Source organism: Camponotus floridanus, unplaced genomic scaffold (genome assembly GCF_003227725.1).
Source record: "Camponotus floridanus strain SB8 unplaced genomic scaffold, Cflo_v7.5 scaffold8, whole genome shotgun sequence".
Taxonomy (NCBI): Eukaryota; Metazoa; Arthropoda; class Insecta; order Hymenoptera; family Formicidae; genus Camponotus; species Camponotus floridanus.
The window spans coordinates 1,690,517-1,712,919 of record NW_020229849.1 but is presented as its reverse complement, the minus strand read 5'-3'; the positions used below and the strand labels follow the sequence as shown (position 1 = coordinate 1,712,919).

Here is a 22,403-nt window from a genome sequence, read left to right as displayed (position 1 = left end):
GAAACATTCCGACCCAATTACTTCGCCGATTGCTCTCTCTATCTCTACTTTTCGTTTCAATTCTATTTTTCTGCGCTCCCACGTACGCGGCCCGGAACCACCTGTTTGGCAGGAGATCAAGTCGTCGCGACAACACCCTTTTTTCGGCAGATCCAAAGGGAAAAAATCGACAGGGGATTCTGAGTCATATATCGATCATGCATCCCCGTTTTTATCGCAGTGTCGTGTAACCGGCAATTTGATACTTTTCCCAAAACGATACACTCGCGTTAAAGGGACGATCTTTCTATTTTAGTACTAGATATAAAATTAAAAAATAGATAGAATAATAAAAATTCTAAAAACACGTCACATAAACGTGTTACGACAAAATCATCAAAAGTTTGAATGAGAGTGAAACTCTTAGATTGATCGTAAACGGGCTATTTGATGATTTTATTATTCGCTGTTACTATTTATACGATATGTTTATGAACCTATTCATATTTTTACACACACATTAAATTCAAGCAAGAGCCTTTTACTTTAATGAATCTTATACGAAAAGTTGTAAACGATATCTGCGAAAAAGATAATTTATTTTATTCCATCTAAAGCAAAAATTATAAGCTTCCAAATTTAATTCAAAAAATTTCATTATATTAATACATTATTTGTAATGATTAAACAATAATTATATATCAATATTTATCTCATCTTGGAAACGTTGCTAAGGATCAATTGTTTCTCCTTTTCTTTTTATAAATATATTTTTAAAAAAAAAACGATATGTTCAATTCTCAACTAAATCGTTTCGATCGAGACCGATAAATAACTCGAGTTATAGCGGATTATTCATAAAAATATGCGACTCGATCGTTTTCCATGAAAAATAAATTCTTGCCAAGTATTTTCGCGGTCGTATCACCCGTAATGGTAACGGTGGAGCCAACGATGGAGGCGACGGCGATGCGGCATCAACAATTTAACACGAAGAATAAAGCTGATTTTAACGAAACGTCTGCCCGCATTGCAGCTTTCCCCGTTCCTCCCGCGATCGAAAAATGTTAGACGCTCCGCTCCGCGAAGCTCGTCCGGAATTCGCGAACTACGCCGATCCTACTTGGTTTCCCCGCGCGAATCGGAGCTACAGGATCTTCCAGAAATACTCGTAAAAGGAAGACGGCAAGAAGAAGAAGAATCCAAGGAGCGGAAATGTCATCGAGAGGATCGAGGCGATTGGTGAGAATCTCGGAGCACGAGCGATAAGGAGAGCAAGACGAGGAAATTGGAGGAGGAAGAAAGATAGACGAGGAGAAAGAGTAAACGGGCGTATCGTAGAAAAGTTGCACCCGGCACACTGCATCGAGATTCAAGAGAAGGAGAGGCCACGTAGAAAGAGAGAGACACGCAGGAACGGAAGGGTGGAGGAGGGAGGAGAGCGATCGGACGACAGGGAGGAGGGTGTGGAAGGACGACCGGGAGAAAGGGTGGCGAAGGGGAGGCGGCGGGCGCGCGCGGCACGTTTCTGGAGTCGTCGGGACGCCGAAAATAGCGTCCCGATATGATGACGCCCGGAGAGCGGACCGATCCTAGATTTCAGTCAGTCAGTTCGCAAGCTCGAAAGCCGCTGAACAGTAGCAGCCCCGGACCAGTGGTCTCGCTGCTCCGATTTTCTTTTTCCAAAGTCGACGTCGAAAAAGTCGCGGACTCTCTCAAATCCTTCCCATCTCTCCTTCCCATCTCTCTTACTTCACTTTCCTCTCTCGCATCCTTTTTCCCTCTCGAGAAAGCCACCCAAACACAGCGGTCCCCGGTCGATCTTATCGCTTAGGAGAGAGAGCGCATCGTGACGGAGAAGACGGAAAAGGGTAAAACACAGAGATGGCGGACGTAGACAGTGTAGTGTACACGACCACCGAGCGCAAGGTGCGCAAAGTGAAGAAGACGACCAAGCGTCGAGAGAGCCATGACCAGAACGCGTCGGAGGTCACGATCACGGAGGTCGACAGCACGCAGAATCACCACGCCATCGAAGAGTATGTGCTGGCTGACGATATAGTCCGGCAGACCCGCAAAGCCTATTTATCATTACTTCTTCTTTCTTGCTCCTCTTAACGGCCGTCGCGATCCGCATCCTTCAAGAACGGGATCCTGAGAGCGTTGTCCCTGAAACATCGCGGTAACAATATAGTGGTGCACAGAAAAAAAAAATAAATGTCAAATCAAAAGTTATATACTTACACCAACGCGTTCATTGTTTCGTATATACGCAACAATTTATAATCTTCCTAGAAGAATTTAATAATTAAATTTCAACGATATTACAGTCTTATTTTAATATTGTAATTGTCAAGAATATATAATTATTTAATTCTACTTTAAGAAAATTATAATCTCGGATTTAAAAATGTTATTTTCTATCCAACAATGTTTCTTTTCCATTCGAGAAAATTAAATCTTCAATTATAAGAATATATTTTTCTCGATTAAACTATATAAAATGGCTTCATTCAAGTAAGCAATTATATTTTTCTTTAATTAATGCGATAATCTCATTTCAAGATTTCCATGTCAAAACTAAATATATTTTCAAAACAATAATATCGTTTTTTTCTGTGTGCTGAATTTATATATTTATACATAGAAAAAAAAATAAATGTCAAATCAAAATTTATATACTTAAACTAACGCGTTCATTGTTTCGTATATACGCAACAATTTATAATCTTCCTAGAAGAATTTAATAATTTTAAATTTCAACGATATTACAGTCTTATTTTAATATTGTAATTATCAAGAATATATAATTATTTGGTTCTACTTTCAGAAAATTAGAATCTTTCATTTAAAAATGTTATTTTCTATCCAACATTATTTCTTTTTCATTCGAGAAAATTAAATCTTCAACCATAAGAATATATTTTCCTCGATTGAACTGTATAAAATGGCTTCATTCAAGTAAGCAATTATATTTTTCTTTAATTAACGTAGTATAATCTCATTTTAAAATTTCCATATTAAAAGTAATATATTTTCAAAACAAGAATGTCCTTTTTTTGGCTTCATTCAAGTAAGCAATTATATTTTTCTTTAATTAACGCAGTATAATCTCATTTCAAAATTTCCATGTTAAAAGTAATATATTTTCAAAACAAGAATGTCCATGTTAAAAGTAATATATTTTCAAAACAAGAATGTCCTTTTTTTCTGTGTGGTAGCTTGAAAAACGTATATTTCGCGGTTGCGCTTCAAGTTTGAAATTGATTTTAATCGAGTGAATCTACTCCGATAAGTAAGATTTTGATCTAGAAAAAAAGTAAGGAATCAGAAATGAAGAAAAACTATCGAGAGATAATAAATTTAATGAAGATTGTCGATAACGAAAACAATACTTCAAATCCATATAATCTTGATTTCAAACTATAAATGGGGAAAAAATTGCAATCATTGCATTTCGACGCGAATAAATATAAGAAGCATTTTCACGAAGTGTGGTAAAATGATCTTAAAAATTATATCGATTTTTTAATTTAATCCAACTTAATTAATTTAATTTAATATCTTTCTTTCTTTCTCAGTCTCTTGCGCTCTTTAGAGTTAATTGCATAAGGTCTAAGATATAACTGCATTGCGTGGAAATGAAAATAAAAAATAAGTTTCTGCGATTTTTCTTTCGTGATTCAATTGTACTTGGAGCGCAATTGGTCTCACAAATACTCTTCCTTACTGTGTTCGCTCGTAATAAAGTCGAAGCGATTTACGAGCAGCCGAAAATACTCCTGAATAAAAAAAGATTAACTTTGGATACCATTCGTTTCTACCTCGTCACGCAAGGATCACGCTTCCCGTATCTAAAACGATATCACTCTGGAAATAATTTCCTCCGGATGTCCTCTGACATTTCGTGATTTTAAGCCATATTTCGTACAATCATTGTACGTATCTTGCCAAATCCAGGCGCTTCAGGAAATCGGGCAGAAGAGAAAGACGCTCTATTTTCATAAAATCATATATAATATATATTAGTTTTTTATCAGTTTTTAAAAGAAACCATTATTTATTCGCTTGCAAAGTATTTACTTTATAATGCATGGAATAGAAATGACGCCAGTTTTTTGGTAAAAAATAATGGTTCCGCGAAGACTGGTAAAACGCGGAGCCCTTAAGAAAGCAAAAAAGAACACTTGTTTGACTTACGCAACATGAAAAACGATCGAGACAAGATTTGTACAGTCATAAGCGTGTCACGATAGATATGACTTTGTACAGAAATACTCAGCCAGCACATACAACAGCACTCATCCAAGGTACATATTACCGGCACGAACCAACGATTCCGTTCGCGATAATCGCGCACAATCGAGAAACCCGATCGAAGGACTCTCGACGAAACAGCAATACGATAGAAAAACACAATGAGAGGAGCATGCGATTTCCTTACCGTGTTATCTTCGGAACGTCTTGGACGTTTTATGTCGTTTCCTTTAAAATGGTGAAAAAAAAAACGTCTTGAGAGCCGACTACCGTGTGTGACTTTTCCTCTCGATATGTACCATCAAATTTCCACAACTAGGTGTGGAAACGTAGTCTGCTAAAAATGTATATGAAAAATTTAATTTAGACGTCATTCTTACAATTAGACTTCGATTTTATGAGTAGCAAACTAACTTGCGATACATTTATTTGTTTAACTCGTGATTAAAATTTATACTTCTTTGAGGAGAGTCGTAATTAATATGTAAATCTAATATTAAAGTAAATTTAAAAAAAAAATCAGAATTTGACAAGTATTATATAATAAGCATAAAATTTTATTAATATCAATATTGTACATTTAGCATCACGATTAATAAAGAATTATGCAAATATTGTTAAAATAAAGTGAAATGATTCAACTAAAGATTTACGTGACAAAGCATAAATGAATCAAATTTGACGAATGTTTAAGAATAAACATAAAGTATGATTCAGAATTAAATATTTGACATCAAATAATCGATCAATGTCAAAATTCTGAGATTGACTTTTAACAAATACTTGTGTAACGTGAATTCTAAACGCTTGGTATTCGCATTGCAGTTGATTTTCAGTGGCGAATACACAAAGGCGATGAACAAGGACTGGCATAGCGGTCATTTCTGTTGCTGGCAGTGCGACGAATCCCTAACAGGACAGCGTTACGTTCTCAGAGACGAGCATCCTTACTGCATTAAGTGTTACGAGAGCGTATTCGCCAATGGCTGCGAGGAATGCAGCAAAATCATCGGCATTGACTCCAAGGTATTTTTTTATCACGGAATATTTCATATGTAATTTGAAACTCGGGTCTGTACATTTATTTTTTAAAAATTTGAATTTTTACAAGACACATATGTGTGAAATGACGCGATTAAATTCAGAATCGCTCGTAAAATTTTGTTCCTTCTTAAGCATTCTTCAGCTTAAGTTATACGCTTTTTTTGACGCGTACGCGAACGATAAATTACTTGACCGTCCGTTGTACGGCCCAAAGACGCAATTAGCGACCGTCGAATGATTATGAGACCAGGTGTCAATAGATGGAGAGGCATGGGCGTTGACTTACTCATTTCTAGAAATAGAAGCGATGATGCAGGTGCCGAGTACCCGTTTATCGGCTTCAAGCACCGATTTCCGCTCTCTCGCACGCGCGATCGCTATTATTATTATAATATTTCGCTCGCTCCTACGCGCAAAAATCATCGACCCATAGCGAGTGAGGACAAATTATTTTTCTCATGATCATCATCACCATGATGTAATTATATAATTTACATGATTAATCATTTTCGCGATTGCAACATGTGCAACGGTTTCCGTTGAAATTATTAATTCTATCGCGATACACGTGACACTACATGCTTAAGAAAGGTTAATTAAATCCTGCAATATATAATTTTAGATTTAAATGCAAATTTAATCTTGTTTATAATCTATTGTCTCTACACTAAGGGAAAAATTTTTTTAAATCAAATAAATTTGTTTTCTTCAAACTTTTACTTTAAATGGAAGGAATTGTTTATTTCACTCAAGCAAAAGCATTTAATTCAATATGCATGTTATATTAAGTACATTATTTTCATTTATATATTTTTTATATTTAAATACTATTTTCGTAAAATATATACTATAATTTATTAAATTAAATATATTACTTCTTAAAATTAAAAAAATTTAAAATTTTTGGAAATAAAAAGTGCATTTTAATAAATATTTTGTAAAATTAAAATTAAAATATTTAATTAAAAATTATATTTTTTTAAACATATTAAATAAATACTTAACTTAAGCAAACAGACGTTTTACAAATACAAGTAAATACGTGATTAGTACCCACCGAATAAATAGCTTTCTTGAGTTAACTAAAATTTTTTAATTTCAAGATAATTTTTTCCTCAGTGTATTTCTGCGATTTATTCTCGTTTATAATTTATGTCATTCTAAACGGAACGCAACTTTTTCAGATCAGACACATTTGATGAAAGAATATTGCGTAATAATAATAGCTATTTTTCAACAATTACGAAAGTTACATATATGTAAAATAAAAGTTGGAAAAAAGTGCGAAATTAATGTAAAATATTGTTTTACAGGATCTGTCGTATAAGGACAAGCATTGGCATGAAGCCTGCTTCCTCTGCAATAGGTGCAGAGTGTCTTTGGTGGACAAACAGTTTGGTAGCAAGGTGGACAAGATCTATTGCGGCAACTGCTACGACGCCCAATTCGCCAGCCGTTGCGATGGATGTGGCGAGATCTTCCGTGCTGGTATGTAATCTCTTTATAATATTGCACAGCCCGTCTTCCAATCTAAACAAAGTTCCTAACATATCACAGAACTTTGTAACTGCTTTTTCAAATATGAATATATTCATCAGATATTTATATTCAACGCGGATATTACGTCTGCTTGTAACTGTTTATAGTATGCACAATGGGAATAGAAAAATGTTATTTCCATTTAATTCTGTATAAAATAACTTTTCTATAAAGAAAAGATCATTAAAATTTCACAAAACTTCAAAATAATTGTATTTTCATAAAATTTGATTATTTGAAAAGGTATTTTCTATAATAAAATATTTTCTTGTAATAAAACAGATTAATAAGGTTTTCGATAATTATTTCTTGTAATAATAGATTACAACAAATAAAATCGTTCTTTTCTTTTCATCTCTTAAGCAAGAGTAGAAAAAATAAAAAGTTGAAATGCACGTGTTCCAGAAACCTAAATATGATTATGGATTTTATGACTCACTAATCATCTTTGCAGTTTACTGCATTGTAAAGAATTTATAGCGTCATTAAATCTAACAAGATTGAGCTTCTGAAAAGCAATAAATACAAAAATAAAAATGCAAATATAAAAAATATAAAAATATATAAAATATATATATAAATTATATATATAAATATATATAAATAAATATATAAAAATATAAATATACCAAATATATGAATATACCATTTAATAGATGAAGTGAACAACGCGATATGTATGTGACACAACTGATAAATATTTCGATTAACAGCCTTCTTACTGAATAATTGCGTCATTACATCATAAAACACAAATAAACGTGAGAATAATATAATTTGTAAAGCGAGATATATATAGAGATACAGAGAATAATAATCACGATAAGGAATAAAAGGTCGTGTTGAGAAGAAATTTCACAGTAATTTCCACCTACAATCTTCATCATTAACACCTGTTCTTGATTGATCATTGGCGAATCGTTCCCAGACAGTGATTCATGGTGTCAGGCACGGAGCATGGACGCTCGAGAAAGAGAAAAGCAATATAGATCTTGCATTTGGTTTCTTATTAAGGTAACTGAGTCAAGGCTGCCCGAGACTCCAGACACAGGCCAATTATTGTAAGCCATTTTGAAATTGAGAGCACGTCATTCTTTTTATGTCTAATTCGCCAGTCCTTTATTAGTGACGTTAAATTGTCCTGCATCTTAATTAAATTGCTACTTTTCTCCCTCTCAGAAATTTTGTCCAATTAATAATAAGACTACGCGATCGATGGTTTATATTGCGTAATGCATTCAAGAGATAACGAGCCGCTTAAAAAACGCTACAGACAAGCCCGAGTTGTTGTTTTCCAAGACGATTGAATAACGTAAATATTATTTTTATTCAAGAGATTAATGATAATCTCAATATTTAAGCGCGCAAAAAAACGTGTAAACTCGCATATCTTGATACCGATAAGATAAAAGATGAGACAAATTCTTTTTCTAAATAGATATGATGCAATTTGAATATTTAAGCATTCAAAAAGATTTGAAGAGGGGGATAAAAAAGATGAGAGAAATTCGTTTTGTATTTAGAAGGAAGATTTAGCTTTCTTTAAGAAAAGGAAGGTTTTAGGTATCAAAAAATTGACAAGAAATTATTTTCATCGATAAATTATTACTAATTTTAATTATTAAATACAAATAATTATTTTACATACATTAAATGATTTATATAAATTATTAAAGAAATGCACGCTGTATTTTGATAATAATTAAACATATTAATTGCCAAGATTCGGTCCGCGTTACTTTCGCAACATATCCGCTGCTCGTTAGGATTAATTTGCGTGACACATTGGGAAAGGTCAGACGGCGTGGGTGTCAGAGCGAATCCCAATTTCAGCCTTGGCAGATATAATAAAAAGGAGTCGCTATTAGAACCGATCGGGGAATCGTCGGCGCGAATGATTCGGTGCCAACGCGTGACCGGGACTCGACATATTGCAAACTATATATCAATCTTTGGAATTGCTAGTAAAACTGGATCGGATTCATGATACCGCAAACATGCAATCTACCTAATTCTCGTGCTTTTTATCTCTGTCATATTTCTTCTTTCAATCTCCATCTATCTCTCCATCTATTCTTATCATGTTTCTTCTTTCTTCTGGCGATTGAGAAATGAATTGGAAAATTAGGTGACTACATCAGCAAATTTTTCAAATTATCAATTGAAAAAATAACAAAAATAAAAAGAAAAAAACGATAGTAAGAAAAAGATTCGTTAATCGTGACTATAAAAATATTTTTTAAAATAAATCTTTGCTTAGTTTATTAAAATGCGGATAAATCGATAAGTCTATACATAGACAATAAAACATAACAATTTACAAATAAAAAATAAAATAATTATATTATACATGTAATTATTTTTATTTACAAAATTACTTAAATTTTTATAACTATTTAATTCATAATTCGTAAAAAAGATGGGAAAAATTGCTAACAAAAATAAATTAAAGATTTCATATAGCTTTCTTATTTGATATGATCTGTACTCCTATTAATTTTGATAGAATTGCAAATGAGATAATCATATATATAATCGATATTGAAAAAAATTAATCCATTTTAAAGATAAATTTCAATTTAGAATCATTATTTGTTATTCTTATTAATTCGCGAAAAATTCCCTCACACATTTAATCACTCATTTATAATTTTCCAAACTTTTAGCATTGCATTAATATTTTAGTTGAGAAGAAAAAATTGTTGTGAGAGATCAAGTCAACAAAATCTGCTGTTAAAATTGAAATCATAATTTTGCGCAATTCTACATAAGTAACATGTTGCGTTAAGTGTATATAATTCCAATTCCAAAGTTCAATCGATGATCAAAGTTGACAATACGCAGACTTCTTGAGACACTCGCAACTGACTGCGACAGAAATATTCTAATCAAAGACAAAAAAATAATTAAATATTAATCACCAATGCATCAGAAATATTTAACTAATATATTATTGTTCTATGTGAGATGGACTTTATCATATTAATAATTTTATATACTTGACATAATTCAAAGAGATATCGAAGAAGTAAATTTTTCTTGATTAAAAAGATGATTCGGTCCAAAAGAGAAATGAAATTTTCTAAGAGAGGGGAGAATCAAATTTTTATACAACGCTTCTTCGATCAATGTGGCTCCAAAATTATATCTGGAGATGCGCGTCCAGATATAATCCGCGGGCATAAGCAGGGATGGTACAGAATACCTTTCTCGTTGGTATAGCGATCAAGTTATCACACGGCAACACACGTTGCGCCTGCTCGCAACGGTGACTCCAGCGAGAACCGAAGAGCGAGCGGTCTGCCTTCAGTGGTTCGCAAGCCCTCGGCCGAATCGCACGCTCGATTCGTTACGTTTCATTATTCGACACCGGGCTCCGCATTTTCTCTCTTTCCTTCCTCTTCTCGCGATTTATTTCGCCGTCTTAATTCGATTATTGACTATTCCATGAGATAAACAAACAATTAAATTTAGAATCCAGAATTAAAATGACAATTTGAATGAATTTTCGATCAACAATTGCTCATAAAAAACTGATTAAAAATATAAAATAATTTATTCACGCAAATTCTCATCTCGAAATTATCGATCATGATTGCAAGTCAGACTCAATCGCATTCGATGCAGAGTATCGAGTAAAGAAAGTTCCGTTTCTCAGAGTTCACGTGTAAACTTTGCAGCAGCCGGTGAATGTACGCGTGTTTGTTTGCATAAACATTTTGAGAGAGACAGAGAGAGATTGAATTGCGAGAAGAAAAATGGCCACCGACGCATTGAGTGAACGGCTATCGAGTAAGTTGCACCTGCAAACGAAGACAGTGGGCGATGAAAGGATCAGGCGAGCGAAGGAGAAAGACGAGGATGTCGCGATTTTTAGAATGTTCCCTATGGAGGGCGATCCTAAGTTCAGATGCTGCCTGGGCAAGGATTGCTTGATCGGAGACCCGAAGAAAGCAGACCCAGGTGACAATCGCGACAATCGCATTCGTGTCAAATGAGAATTATATTTTAATAGCAATGTATTTATTAATATTATAATTAATACGAGAGAAATATTCGTGAGGAAAAGGGAAAGAATTAAGATTAACTCCTTTAGATGAGACAATGATATTATTTTATATCGATTAGCTCAAAGAAGACGAGGCATATTAATTTGTTTTATTATTATTGGGATGTAGCACGTTAATTTAGTTTTCTGAGAATTTTGCTTAAAACGAAAGCGGTTTTATATTATAATTTCATATCACATGTTATTAAGCACAATATTCGCATGACATTCTATCATAAACAATTGTAGAATTCAGATACAATTAAAATGCAGAAGCAAGTATGAAAAATATTTTTAAAGATATATAGAAAATATTTCGTACATAGAATCATTAAATTTAATGATTTTTACTTCACGAAAATTGCATTTGACATTAAATATAACTTGAAAAATTATTTAGTAATACGTGTACGACCGGATAAACCGCTCAAGCGTTGAGAATTAAGAAAGATATAACGGAATAATATACACCGTTAATATTCCAATGTATCTGATGTGATTTATTTAAATATCTCTCTCTTTAAATATCTCCTTCATCTATTCTCGTATACATACGTTATAAAATAAGAATGCAAAACGAGAGCGATACATAAGAATATGTTCAAAATTCTTCTGACAAAATTAATTAATGTTAAATCAGAACCATTGGGTAATGTGTGCAATAAAAGAAAGTAAAGAGAGGAAGAGAAGAAAAAGAGAGAGGAAGATAGAAAAAGTGACCTTATCAGAAGCACATTACTCCATTGTGTACAATGTGCATTCGGCTACTTTGCAAATTACCACCTGATGCAAAGCTTCAATTTTCGAATAAACTGGTAACGGATCGATGGTGATGATGATGAGCATCCGCTTGACTTTATCGCAGCAGTTTACCCTGACGCTAATGCATTTGTTCTGCAATTATCGGTTTCTTTTATCATCGATAATGTTCATATGAGATTATCAGCGAATATCCCCGCCATGTGTCTAGCTTAGTTTTAATTCAACAAATATTTGCACAAAATCGCAGAGAAGATCGAGAAAATCACGATTTTGCGACGCAAATGCATTTTTATTCTCTGAATTTAATTACGCTACGAACGATGTAACTGGTAAATATGATTATTCAAATCAACCGCTCCATAATATCATCCATGAGAGGCACGCGAGAGAATCATCTATAAAAATAACTTTAATTTTTTCACACGAATGAGTCCGTAAATCATATTAACCTCGAGAAACCGTTAAATTAGACAATTTAATCCAATAAGGATAACAGAGATTTTTTTTATAAAAGTTAGAAAAAAGTGCGAGATATTTCTGCACGTCGTTACGTCATTAAAAATCATTACAAATCGTTACAAATTACTTTACAAAATTGCAATCAACTTTTTCTCAATGAATAAATATTCAAAAAAAATGCTTAAATCTTTTCTTTCTTTACAATTTAATAATTAATGCACTTTCATATTAAATATACTTCTTTTTATTTTTAATAAGAAAAGTTGAACAGAATTTTTAAAATAGTTTAATATTTATTTAAATATTTAATTAAATATTTATTTAAATGACTTTTATCATAAAACTAAAAAATTGTTATAATCTTTATAACAAATTACAAATTAGTTAAAATTTTCTAAAAACTTAATTTAAATTTATAAATCAAAAAACATAATTTCTTTACTTGTATCCTTTTGGATGAAATTTTTGTTTAAAATTCAAAAATTCCCAATCGACAGATTTGTTATTAAAAAGAAACCTTGAACATATAAATGAATAGCTTTGCGTGACGACTCACGTATCTATGATTGATTTTATTGTAAATGTGACTCATGATATCATAAACATCGAGTCGCATAGTATGTGCATTAAAATTATCATTGAAAATGATATATACAATGATATATACAATGATATATACATTCCATTGAGATTTTGAAAGGGAAATTAACTGGCGGGTGAAAAAAAGAATTAATTTCAAATGGATCAAAGAATATACAATAATTAACAGATATTGATTTTAATTATTTTGTTATTTATTGTTTTGTTAAGCATTTTTACAGTATTCAATTGGAGAAATATCTGCTAAAGTTGCAGTGATGATTTATTAGAAAGATATATTTTCTTTACATTTAATATTGCTTATTTTGCAGTATAATTTATTTGCGCAAATATCATTGTCGGCGCGAACCTATATGATGTAATTGACATAAATCATTGCGAAATACATTGGAATTCATGTGATGAAAAATCTTGACACTGACGTATTTTGTGATGAAAAAATATATGTGCACCTCGTTTCGACCGCCTCATCAGAAAGTTTAACGCGCATTTACTGCGTACATTTCGAGAGAAACAAGCAGACAGTTGTGCAATTTGTAATGAACTGTCTTGTGTATACATGTATATTGCTGAAATGATAAAAAAAGAGATGGATGCAATTACACGCGCGAGATTATCGAAATCGCATATCATATGACTCCGTTCGGATAAGAGTCCTGATATCGATGTATTAATATGAGTGATATCATCAATCCTGATGGCAAATCGGTATATTGTTCATGAATATCAATCGACGTAGTGCGTTCAAAACAAATATATCATTGCGATCTCTTGTGAATCCGTGATACCTAATGTAAGATTTAGGTCTCATTTACGTAAGAATGTAAATATTCGACATTAAATTATATTTTAAAAAAAACCTCTATTAATCAAATTGAAGAAATAATACTAATTATTTATTTGCACAATATAAATATCAATAAATAAATAAATAAAATTTTGTTATTAAATAATTATTAAATAATGATTTATAAATTAATATCATTAATCTATTAGTTTAGTCAAATTTTAAGAATAAAAGACACGTAATAATTAAAAATAAAACTAGAAAAATAAATTATTTACGAAAATAATTTATAACTATGCCGTTGCTTTCTCTATTTGATGTGAAACAGAATTTGCCTGTGTCAGGAAATTTTTGGACCGATGTAGTTTCTGCTGTTCATTGAATTATATTTAGACTTGACGTAGGAATGGCAGCTTCTACCTCTCGGTATAGTCGGTTTACGAGAGCATGTTATGATGAGTGATAATCATAAAATCCGTTTGAACGATCGCGTTAACGATTGGCGAGCATCAAAAAGAGAGATTACGATAATTAATGACGGTGTTCGCGGAAACGGATAGTGTTTCCATTGCATTTGTTATTCATCCATAGGAGAAACGCATTAGCATAAACGGATTACTGCTAGAAATACGCGGTTAAGAAAACATCTGGCATTTTGAGGAGGATATTACCTTATATTATTAAAAATCGCGGCATTATATTATTAAAAATTACGACGTAAATAAATATCTTAATATCAGATGATTCTCAAATAGCATTTGAGAGTATCCGTGGCAATCAAAAGATGTCATAACATCTCCAAGAAAAGATACATATTTTATTGACGAACTCGAAACGAATCATTTAACTAAATTTTCGCATTTCTCTTCTATAAAGATATGCAAATTTATACCCACGCGTTTTATTTTAACTTCAAATACTATTGTATTAAATTATTATTTTATATCCCTTTAAAAATATACATTTATATATTGTGTGTCTAAAAAGTACAGACCTTGCATTATTGTAGCCACAGGTTCAGTGATAAATTTTCAATGTTTTCTTATTTAATTGATTGAGAAATCTATAAAATATTATTATTTTCAAAATAATCCACATATCCTAAAGGACGTGGATAAGATTATATATAAAAAATGTTTAAATGTAAATTACATATGATGTTTTATGTTGATGAAGATGTGTAATTTTATGCAAATATTCAATTTTACATATAAGCGCATCGTTTGTAACGCGAATAACTCACGGATGAACGCTATGCGCGTAAGATTACTACATCACCTTGGATCATCAGCTTTATACATATACGGTGGTATTGCCTGTTTGACGTGACGTCACGAATCTTCGCTTGAGTCATAGTGGTCCACAAGGCAACGTATCATACACAAGAGATATGCAAACACATCGGAATGGTCCATCTTTAACGTCCCTCGTGTCACCATATTAAAATAAAAGTTGCAAATATTAAAATTTCAGATACATGAAAAATTTTATAAAAATATTTATTTATTTGAAAGGGAGGAAAAATATTAGAAATTATATATATATAAAAATGGTATAGAAAGAGTTTGGATATTATAAATATTGTGATAAATTTCATTCTACTTTTGTTTACAATATTTTAATTGATTACAATAATCTTAACGAAATCCTTCATAGTAGAAAATTAATTATGCTCGTACGATATCATATCATGTGCAGCCGACTTTTTATGCCTAATCTTTAATTTAAATCGAAATGCTACTAACAGTGATACCAATTATTATAATTGAACGAGTTAGACTTTGCTTTAATACTATCGATTTGCACATTATAATCAATCATTACGACGTAATTATAACGTTAGTGCGTCAAATGTACGATCAGGATGTAATTATCCACTTAACAATGTAACAGCATAATGGATCAACAATTATATAGCTGTTTATAGTCAATGGTGTATTTGCAACTAATTCGATTTAACCACTCGTCGGAATGTTCGATGACGAATGAATAATTTAACAAGTCGATCCACGCATACAATGAATAATGAGCCAGTAAGTATCGAGTAGACACTTGCACTGTTCATTAATCAACATGTATAGCAATGGGGATGATTATCACACTCATATATTCATCGATATATAATGTAATGCACAAACGCAATTCTCGATGGTTCCTAAGGATGTTTTGTACCTATTTTCAAAATATTGAGAATTTAATGAAAATTGTATAGAATATCCTTACATATGTTTAGAATCTTCAGTACAATTTTTAAATCGATTCACTAAAGCGTTCACAAGTTATAAGGATTTTAATTTGCACCGAATTAACATATTTCTTATGGGAAACGTATAACCATGTCGATTCAAATGACAAAAACACGTGGAAATAATATTTAGAATTTGTTTAAAATTTGCGAAAGTTTAGATACAGAAGAAATATTTGATTAAATAATATTATACAAGTACTAACTGGTTAAAAAGATATTAAATATAATTCAATGAAATTAGCCATGTATCTGTCACAAGGCGAAATTCTTTGCTAAATGTTAATCATTTCGATTAAGCATGTTTTGTACCTATTTTCAAAATATTGAGAATTTAATGAAAATTGTACAGAATATCCTTACATATGTTTAGAATCTTCAGTACAATTTTTAAATCGATTCACTAAAGCGTTCACAAGTTATAAGGATTTTAATTTGCACCAAATTAACATGTTTCTTATGGGAAACATATAACCACGTCGATTCAAATGACAAAAACACATGGAAATAATATTCAGAATTTGTTTAAAATTTGCAAAAGTTTAGATACAGAGGAAATATTTGATCAAATAATATTATACAAGTACTAACTGGTTAAAAAGATATTAAATATAATTCAATGAAATTAGCTATGTATCTGTCACAAGGCGAAATTCTCTGCCAAAAGTTAATCATTTCGATTAAGGATGTTTTGTACTTATTTTCAAAATATTGAAAATTTAATGAAAATTGTATAGAATGTCCTTACATATGTTTAGAATCTTCAGTACAATTTTTAAATCGATTCACTAAAGCGTTCATAAGTTATAAAGATTTTAATTTGCACCGAATTAACATGTTTCTTATGGTAAACGTATAACCACGTCGATTCAAATGACAAAAACACATGGAAATTATATTCAGAATTTGTTTAAAATTTGCAAAAGTTTAAGATACAGAGGAAATATTTGGTCAAATAATATTATACAAGTATTAACTGGTTAGAAAGATATTAAATATAATTCAATAAAATTGGCTATGTATCTGTCACAAGGCGAAATTTTCTGCCAAAAGTTAATCATTTCGATTAACAAAATTCGGAATATTTCAGTAAAAACGCAATAAATATACGCAAAAATACACCTCTGCACTGTAGCTAAAATTAAATTGTAATAAAAAAATATTCCACACAATTTCTCATACTCAAAATACACCAAAAGTGGATGTATTCGTCAATATTGATTTTCAGCTACTTTTTGCTGGGATTGTACATACAAAACATCCTTAAGTATTCTTCGGATATTTCGAGAGCTTAATTTAATAAGAGCTTAATTTTTTGCGACAAACTTTATGGCTTGATATGACGCGTTATATTTCCATCTATTTTTAAAAGAAAGGAAGGAGAAATTCTGTCAAGTATTTTTTAATGAAAGAAGCTCTTGAATCATCATCGAGACTATCATTCTTTACAGACGTGATCCTATGTCGTAAATATTTTGAATTTAGTTGATGATTCATGAGACACGTTATATCATATTTAATGTCATATTTAAGTGTGTTGTTTGCCCGGGGCTTAGCTCACCTTTCGAAATAGAGTTATTAATTCGTCTTTTTGTCTCTACTACTTAGCGAGAGAAATGCGAAAAAGAAACAAGACAATCACCCACCATTATTGTGCCTCAATCAAAGTCCACACGAATAAATTTTATTCATTGATTGATTGGTGTGTAAATCGAATTTTATCACTATCTACGACATTTAATTAAAATGCAAATACTTATAAAAAATTAGATGGACACAAATTCTCCATAGTTATTTCATATGTTATAAATAGCATCTACATGTTTATATTATAATCTAGCTAGCAAAAATTTCAGTTTCGAAGTATGCAATTTATATGACATTAGCGGCAAACAATACGTTTGCGTTTCCTAGTCAATGATCTTGGATATTATCTGCCCATTTCTTAAATCACAGAGTAGAACGTGACAACGATAACAAGCTGACAATACTCATCAGCTCGAGTCACGTTCTTCGCATAATGCTCCTAATCTTAAAGAGAACACGAAGTAACCGTTTCATTTCTAGCTCTAGATTATGATAATTTGACAGCAAGGAAAACAATTTTAAGAAGATCACCGCGTGATTAGTTTCAATTTTACACATACACGTTGTATGTGTCTGGAGACGGTTTTTTTGCGCGTATGACTCATTAGAATTTATTTTTTAATACTGGAATCATATCATTGAATTATCAGAAACATCCTTTTAATCCCTTAAATAACAACCAAAGTTATTAATAAAAAGAATAATACTGAGATATTGTGTTAAATACCATGTAATCCCACTTGTGATATTCTAGGTAAAGTTTCAGTAACGATAAACAATAAGATAATTTTATCATTTAAAGATCTTTCTTATCATATATATATATTTAAAACAATGAGGTCCTTTTAATGAAATATTTAGGTATGAAAAGTATGTCTAAAATATATAACATTGAAATTAATACATTAACAAATCTCTCTCTATATTTTTTTTCATAAAAATTTTAAAATTCCTATATTTACATCTTCTTTTTTGGATAAAATATATATGTGGATAATTTAAGTTCTCCAATTGCTGATCAGTAGGAGGCAATCATGCTATTCGAACCGCGAAAGCGCCATTAATTTCGGTCCGATTGTTCCTGTTCCCATGCGACTGTCCGCACCTGTGCATGTGCTAATTGTGGATTGTGAAAAAAAACAGCCCTCAATACGGGAACGTAATAGGACACACGCGATTGCGAACTGGCAGTCCGCCAGTCGCCGCATGCAACCATCTGTCTAGACGCTAAAAACGTGGAAATGCTACGACCTCTGCTGCACTTATTTACAGAGTTTCTAATTTGAATTTTTTATGGTGGTTCTTTCCGACATGCAATCAGCAAGCATCGTATTAAGAAATGCCAAGTTCAACACTTCAATAATTTTTATAATAATAAGATGAATGTAAAAGAAGCTAAAAGAAAAATTAATGACGATCTTTATATTATAAATATAAATAAAATAATACACAGATAAAATAGCATAGACGTTTTTCTTCTCCTCATAAGCGCAAATTCGATTAAATTAAATTTAAATTTTATTTAATTTTCAAAAAAATACATTATGTTAAGTAAAATATTTATGTAATATCTTTATTGCTTACATGTTTCAGGCACTAAGAAAATGGAATACAAGACCAGACAATGGCACGAGAAGTGTTTCTGCTGCGTGGTCTGTAAGAATCCGATCGGCACAAAGAGCTTCATCCCGCGCGAACAGGAGATTTATTGTGCCGGATGTTACGAGGACAAATTCGCCACCCGGTGTGTTAAGTGCAATAAGGTGGGTTACTCCTTTCACTGTATCGGCGATTACTTTGCATTCTCGTCTCGCATTCGTTTATTAAATATCGCGCAAAAAGCGAACGGACTGATAAATTAAAAGTGAGATCTCGTTGTAAGATGATAAATTTCAATCTGATATAAATTGACGAGATCTAATTGCTTTAAATAAATGTAGATACTTTGTAGTTGTGTCGATCGCGTTAAATATTGATTCAGACAATATAAATATTATATATAAAAATTACTATGATAGATTTTTTATTTTTAAGCCTTTTCTTTCGTAAAATATATTAATCTATTTTTTGTGCGCCAGACACTGTCTTTTTTGTGATTGTCAGTTATTTTAATTTTTGCTGTACTAATTTTTGAAGCTACTTTATTTGTGCCGAGGACTCGATTCTCGAAACGATATAAGCCGCATAAAATATTTAAGAGGAGAAATGTTGCAATAAATTATGATGCACGGATACGAAGCGATCCCGTATCCCGTCGAAAGATCTTTAAAAAAAAAATATCATCTCATCGCAGATTATCAATAGCGGCGGCGTGACATATAAGAACGAGCCGTGGCACAGAGATTGCTTCACTTGCAGCAACTGCAACAACTCCCTGGCGGGACAGCGATTCACATCGCGCGATGACAAGCCGTATTGCGCCGAGTGCTTCGGCGAGCTCTTCGCCAAGAGATGCACCGCTTGCTCCAAACCGATTACTGGTACGATTTATTTCAATTTCTAACTTTAATAAAAAAAAAAAATATACAATTTTTTTATATGATTATCAAAAAAAATTTCAAACATCTCTGAGTGTTTGATTTATCAATCATTTCTTAATCGATTACAATATCGTATGCAATATTTATTCTTAGAGATCCTTTCATATTTCATTCGTTATGCAATGTTGAAACCTCGATTCTAATCTAATCTAAGCATCACTCGATGATTGATCCAGGTATCGGCGGCACTCGCTTCATCTCATTCGAGGATAGGCACTGGCATAATGATTGTTTCATCTGCGCGGGCTGCAAAACGTCGTTGGTCGGACGTGGTTTTATTACCGATGGTGACGACATTATCTGTCCTGAATGCGCCAAAATGAAATTGATGTAAGACGCGGCTTTACGACGACGAGGATGACAGAGAAAAAGCGAGGGGTGAGGAGGAACGGGGAGCGGGACTTCCGGAATGCAGAATCCATACAGTCAAGCGGATTCTGTCATAATAGAAGCCATAATGAGACCGTCGTCGCGATTTTATTAGTTGACAATTCGGATTCGGAAACGAAAGCAACACGCTAAAGAATTTTACAAAGTCATATCAAGAAACGAGATTGCGGGAAAACATGATAAAAATTGACGAATAATAAAGAAAAACCTGCATTACAGAGCCGCGATAATTTTTATTGCAAACCGACATACTTTGACGAAAATTTTTCGCGCCGATTTTTTTTCAGAGAAAGATAAAGGTCGGGAAATCCTCTGTCCAAGTCCTCGTCTTGGTCAGCATAGTGATTTTACAGATTGATCGAAAGAAAGACGGCGCGAGAGAACACGAGAATCGTTTCTAGCTTCGTAGTTATTATAGCGACATTAGTCTTCGTTATTTCGTTCTACGTGTGTTTGTGAAAAGAACACTGATAAGTGTGTCTTTCTATATTTGAGATGATTTGCTTCATCATCCCGTTGAAATATCGAAGAGTGAAAGAAATAAGAATCGGAAAGAAAGAGAAATGCACACTCAACGAGCTCGATAAAGAGAAATCAAATCGCCTTACTGTAATAAAATGATTATCGATATAAACGATTAGGATGATAAATAAGCCTAATCGCACACGTGCTCTCGTGATGTTACTAATATCATTTTTGCTTTGTACAATTGTAGAGAGATATGCGCATGTGCGCGCAAAAAAGGAATCTTAGCATATGTGTGTATATGTATGTATGTATGTGTGTATAATTTACACACGCGCGAAAAACACGATGGTTTAACACATACATACATACATACGCGCTACACATTCACCTAAATCTATCCAATTGATATCATTTTCTTTCTCTCTCTTTTCCTCTTCTGTACAAAACTATGCATCTATCAAAATACGAGAAAAATAACATCCAAATACTATGGTAAATCTCATTATTAATTTATGAACAAAACTCATCGAAATAAGTTTCTAAAAAAATGACTAATTTTCCCTGTATTAAGTAACATTTCGAAAGAAATCTTAATATTTCGAAATTTCAATAAAAAAATTATTTGACGTTATAAAAATCGATTCGAATCTTTTTATCAAGAAATTTATTAATTTTACATTCACAACTGTATAAATCCATGCTGTTAATCACGATTAGCTACCATAAGGAATACATTTCGTGTCATCGCTCAACAATGTTCTGGCTCTCTTCTCTTTTTTGTTTCCCCCTTCTTCATCGAAAAAAACAGGCGCATACCGTCGTGGAGATTTATTATCATCTCGTATAAATCACATGCGCGCGCGCGCGCACACACACATACATATACATAAATACATACATATATACATACATGCAGACATACATACATACACACATGCAACATACATATCATACGCAAATTCGAAATTTTTCACAACATATATTAATAACACATATATTTATAACATATATTATTTTCTTGAAAAAGAAAACCGCAAAAAAAACACACAGCACACATACACACACGTACAATACACATGCATACATACATGCGTACGAGTGTGCGACGAACACACTCGCGGAAACACTAATTGTGGCCTTATCCGCATCGAGTACCATAGAAGTAAAAAAAAAAAAAAGAAACTAACGTCTCACAATAATTTACTTCATTACAGGATACTTAATATCAAATCTATTGTTATACAACGCGAATGAAAGTAAGTGTAACGCTGCACGTGAATCAAGTCTACGAACGCGGAACTACAAGACGAGAAATTTGCGCAAACGTTCGAATTTTTAATCACGACCAATATAAGTCATACACGTGCTATAATATACATGTATGTTCCGACGGAGTCACTTACACACTAATCGCCTTAATTAATAAATGATAAGAAGATTATTCTATATTCAGCGTATCCTATATACACACTGTTACATTGTAAAATTGATAAATAAATAAATGTAATTATTTACATGCTTTTGTGGGCTCCCTTCATATTCTCTAATTCAAGATATCAAAAATTTTTTTCAATATTATGAATATGACAATAATGAAAAATTTTATTTCAAAATCGACACATTTTATCCATTTTTAATTCATGATATATCTCAATCATAAATTTATATATTAAATTAATTTACACGAAAATTTTTACG

General features: G+C 32.1%; 1 protein-coding gene across 10 annotated transcripts in view; it reads left to right on the top strand.

The window, feature by feature from the left end:
- Window positions 1-21,953, top strand: part of LOC105258193 (four and a half LIM domains protein 2) — a 126,059-nt gene extending 104,106 nt beyond the window's left edge. For 7 of the 10 annotated variants that reach the window (XM_020029665.2, XM_011269306.3, XM_020029666.2 and 4 more), the window contains 5 exons: window positions 5,062-5,262; window positions 6,594-6,768; window positions 18,901-19,070; window positions 19,601-19,787; window positions 20,024-21,953. In XM_020029665.2, coding sequence (XP_019885224.2) covers window positions 5,062-5,262; window positions 6,594-6,768; window positions 18,901-19,070; window positions 19,601-19,787; window positions 20,024-20,181 — 891 coding nt within the window. In that variant the 3' untranslated portion in view covers window positions 20,182-21,953. Of the gene's footprint in view, window positions 1-1,569; window positions 2,019-5,061; window positions 5,263-6,593; window positions 6,769-10,219; window positions 10,783-18,900; window positions 19,071-19,600; window positions 19,788-20,023 lie in introns of those variants that run through there. The other 3 variants (XM_011269314.3, XM_011269315.3, XM_020029667.2) reach the window with 3 other exon arrangements.
- Window positions 21,954-22,403: the final 450 nt, after the last annotated feature.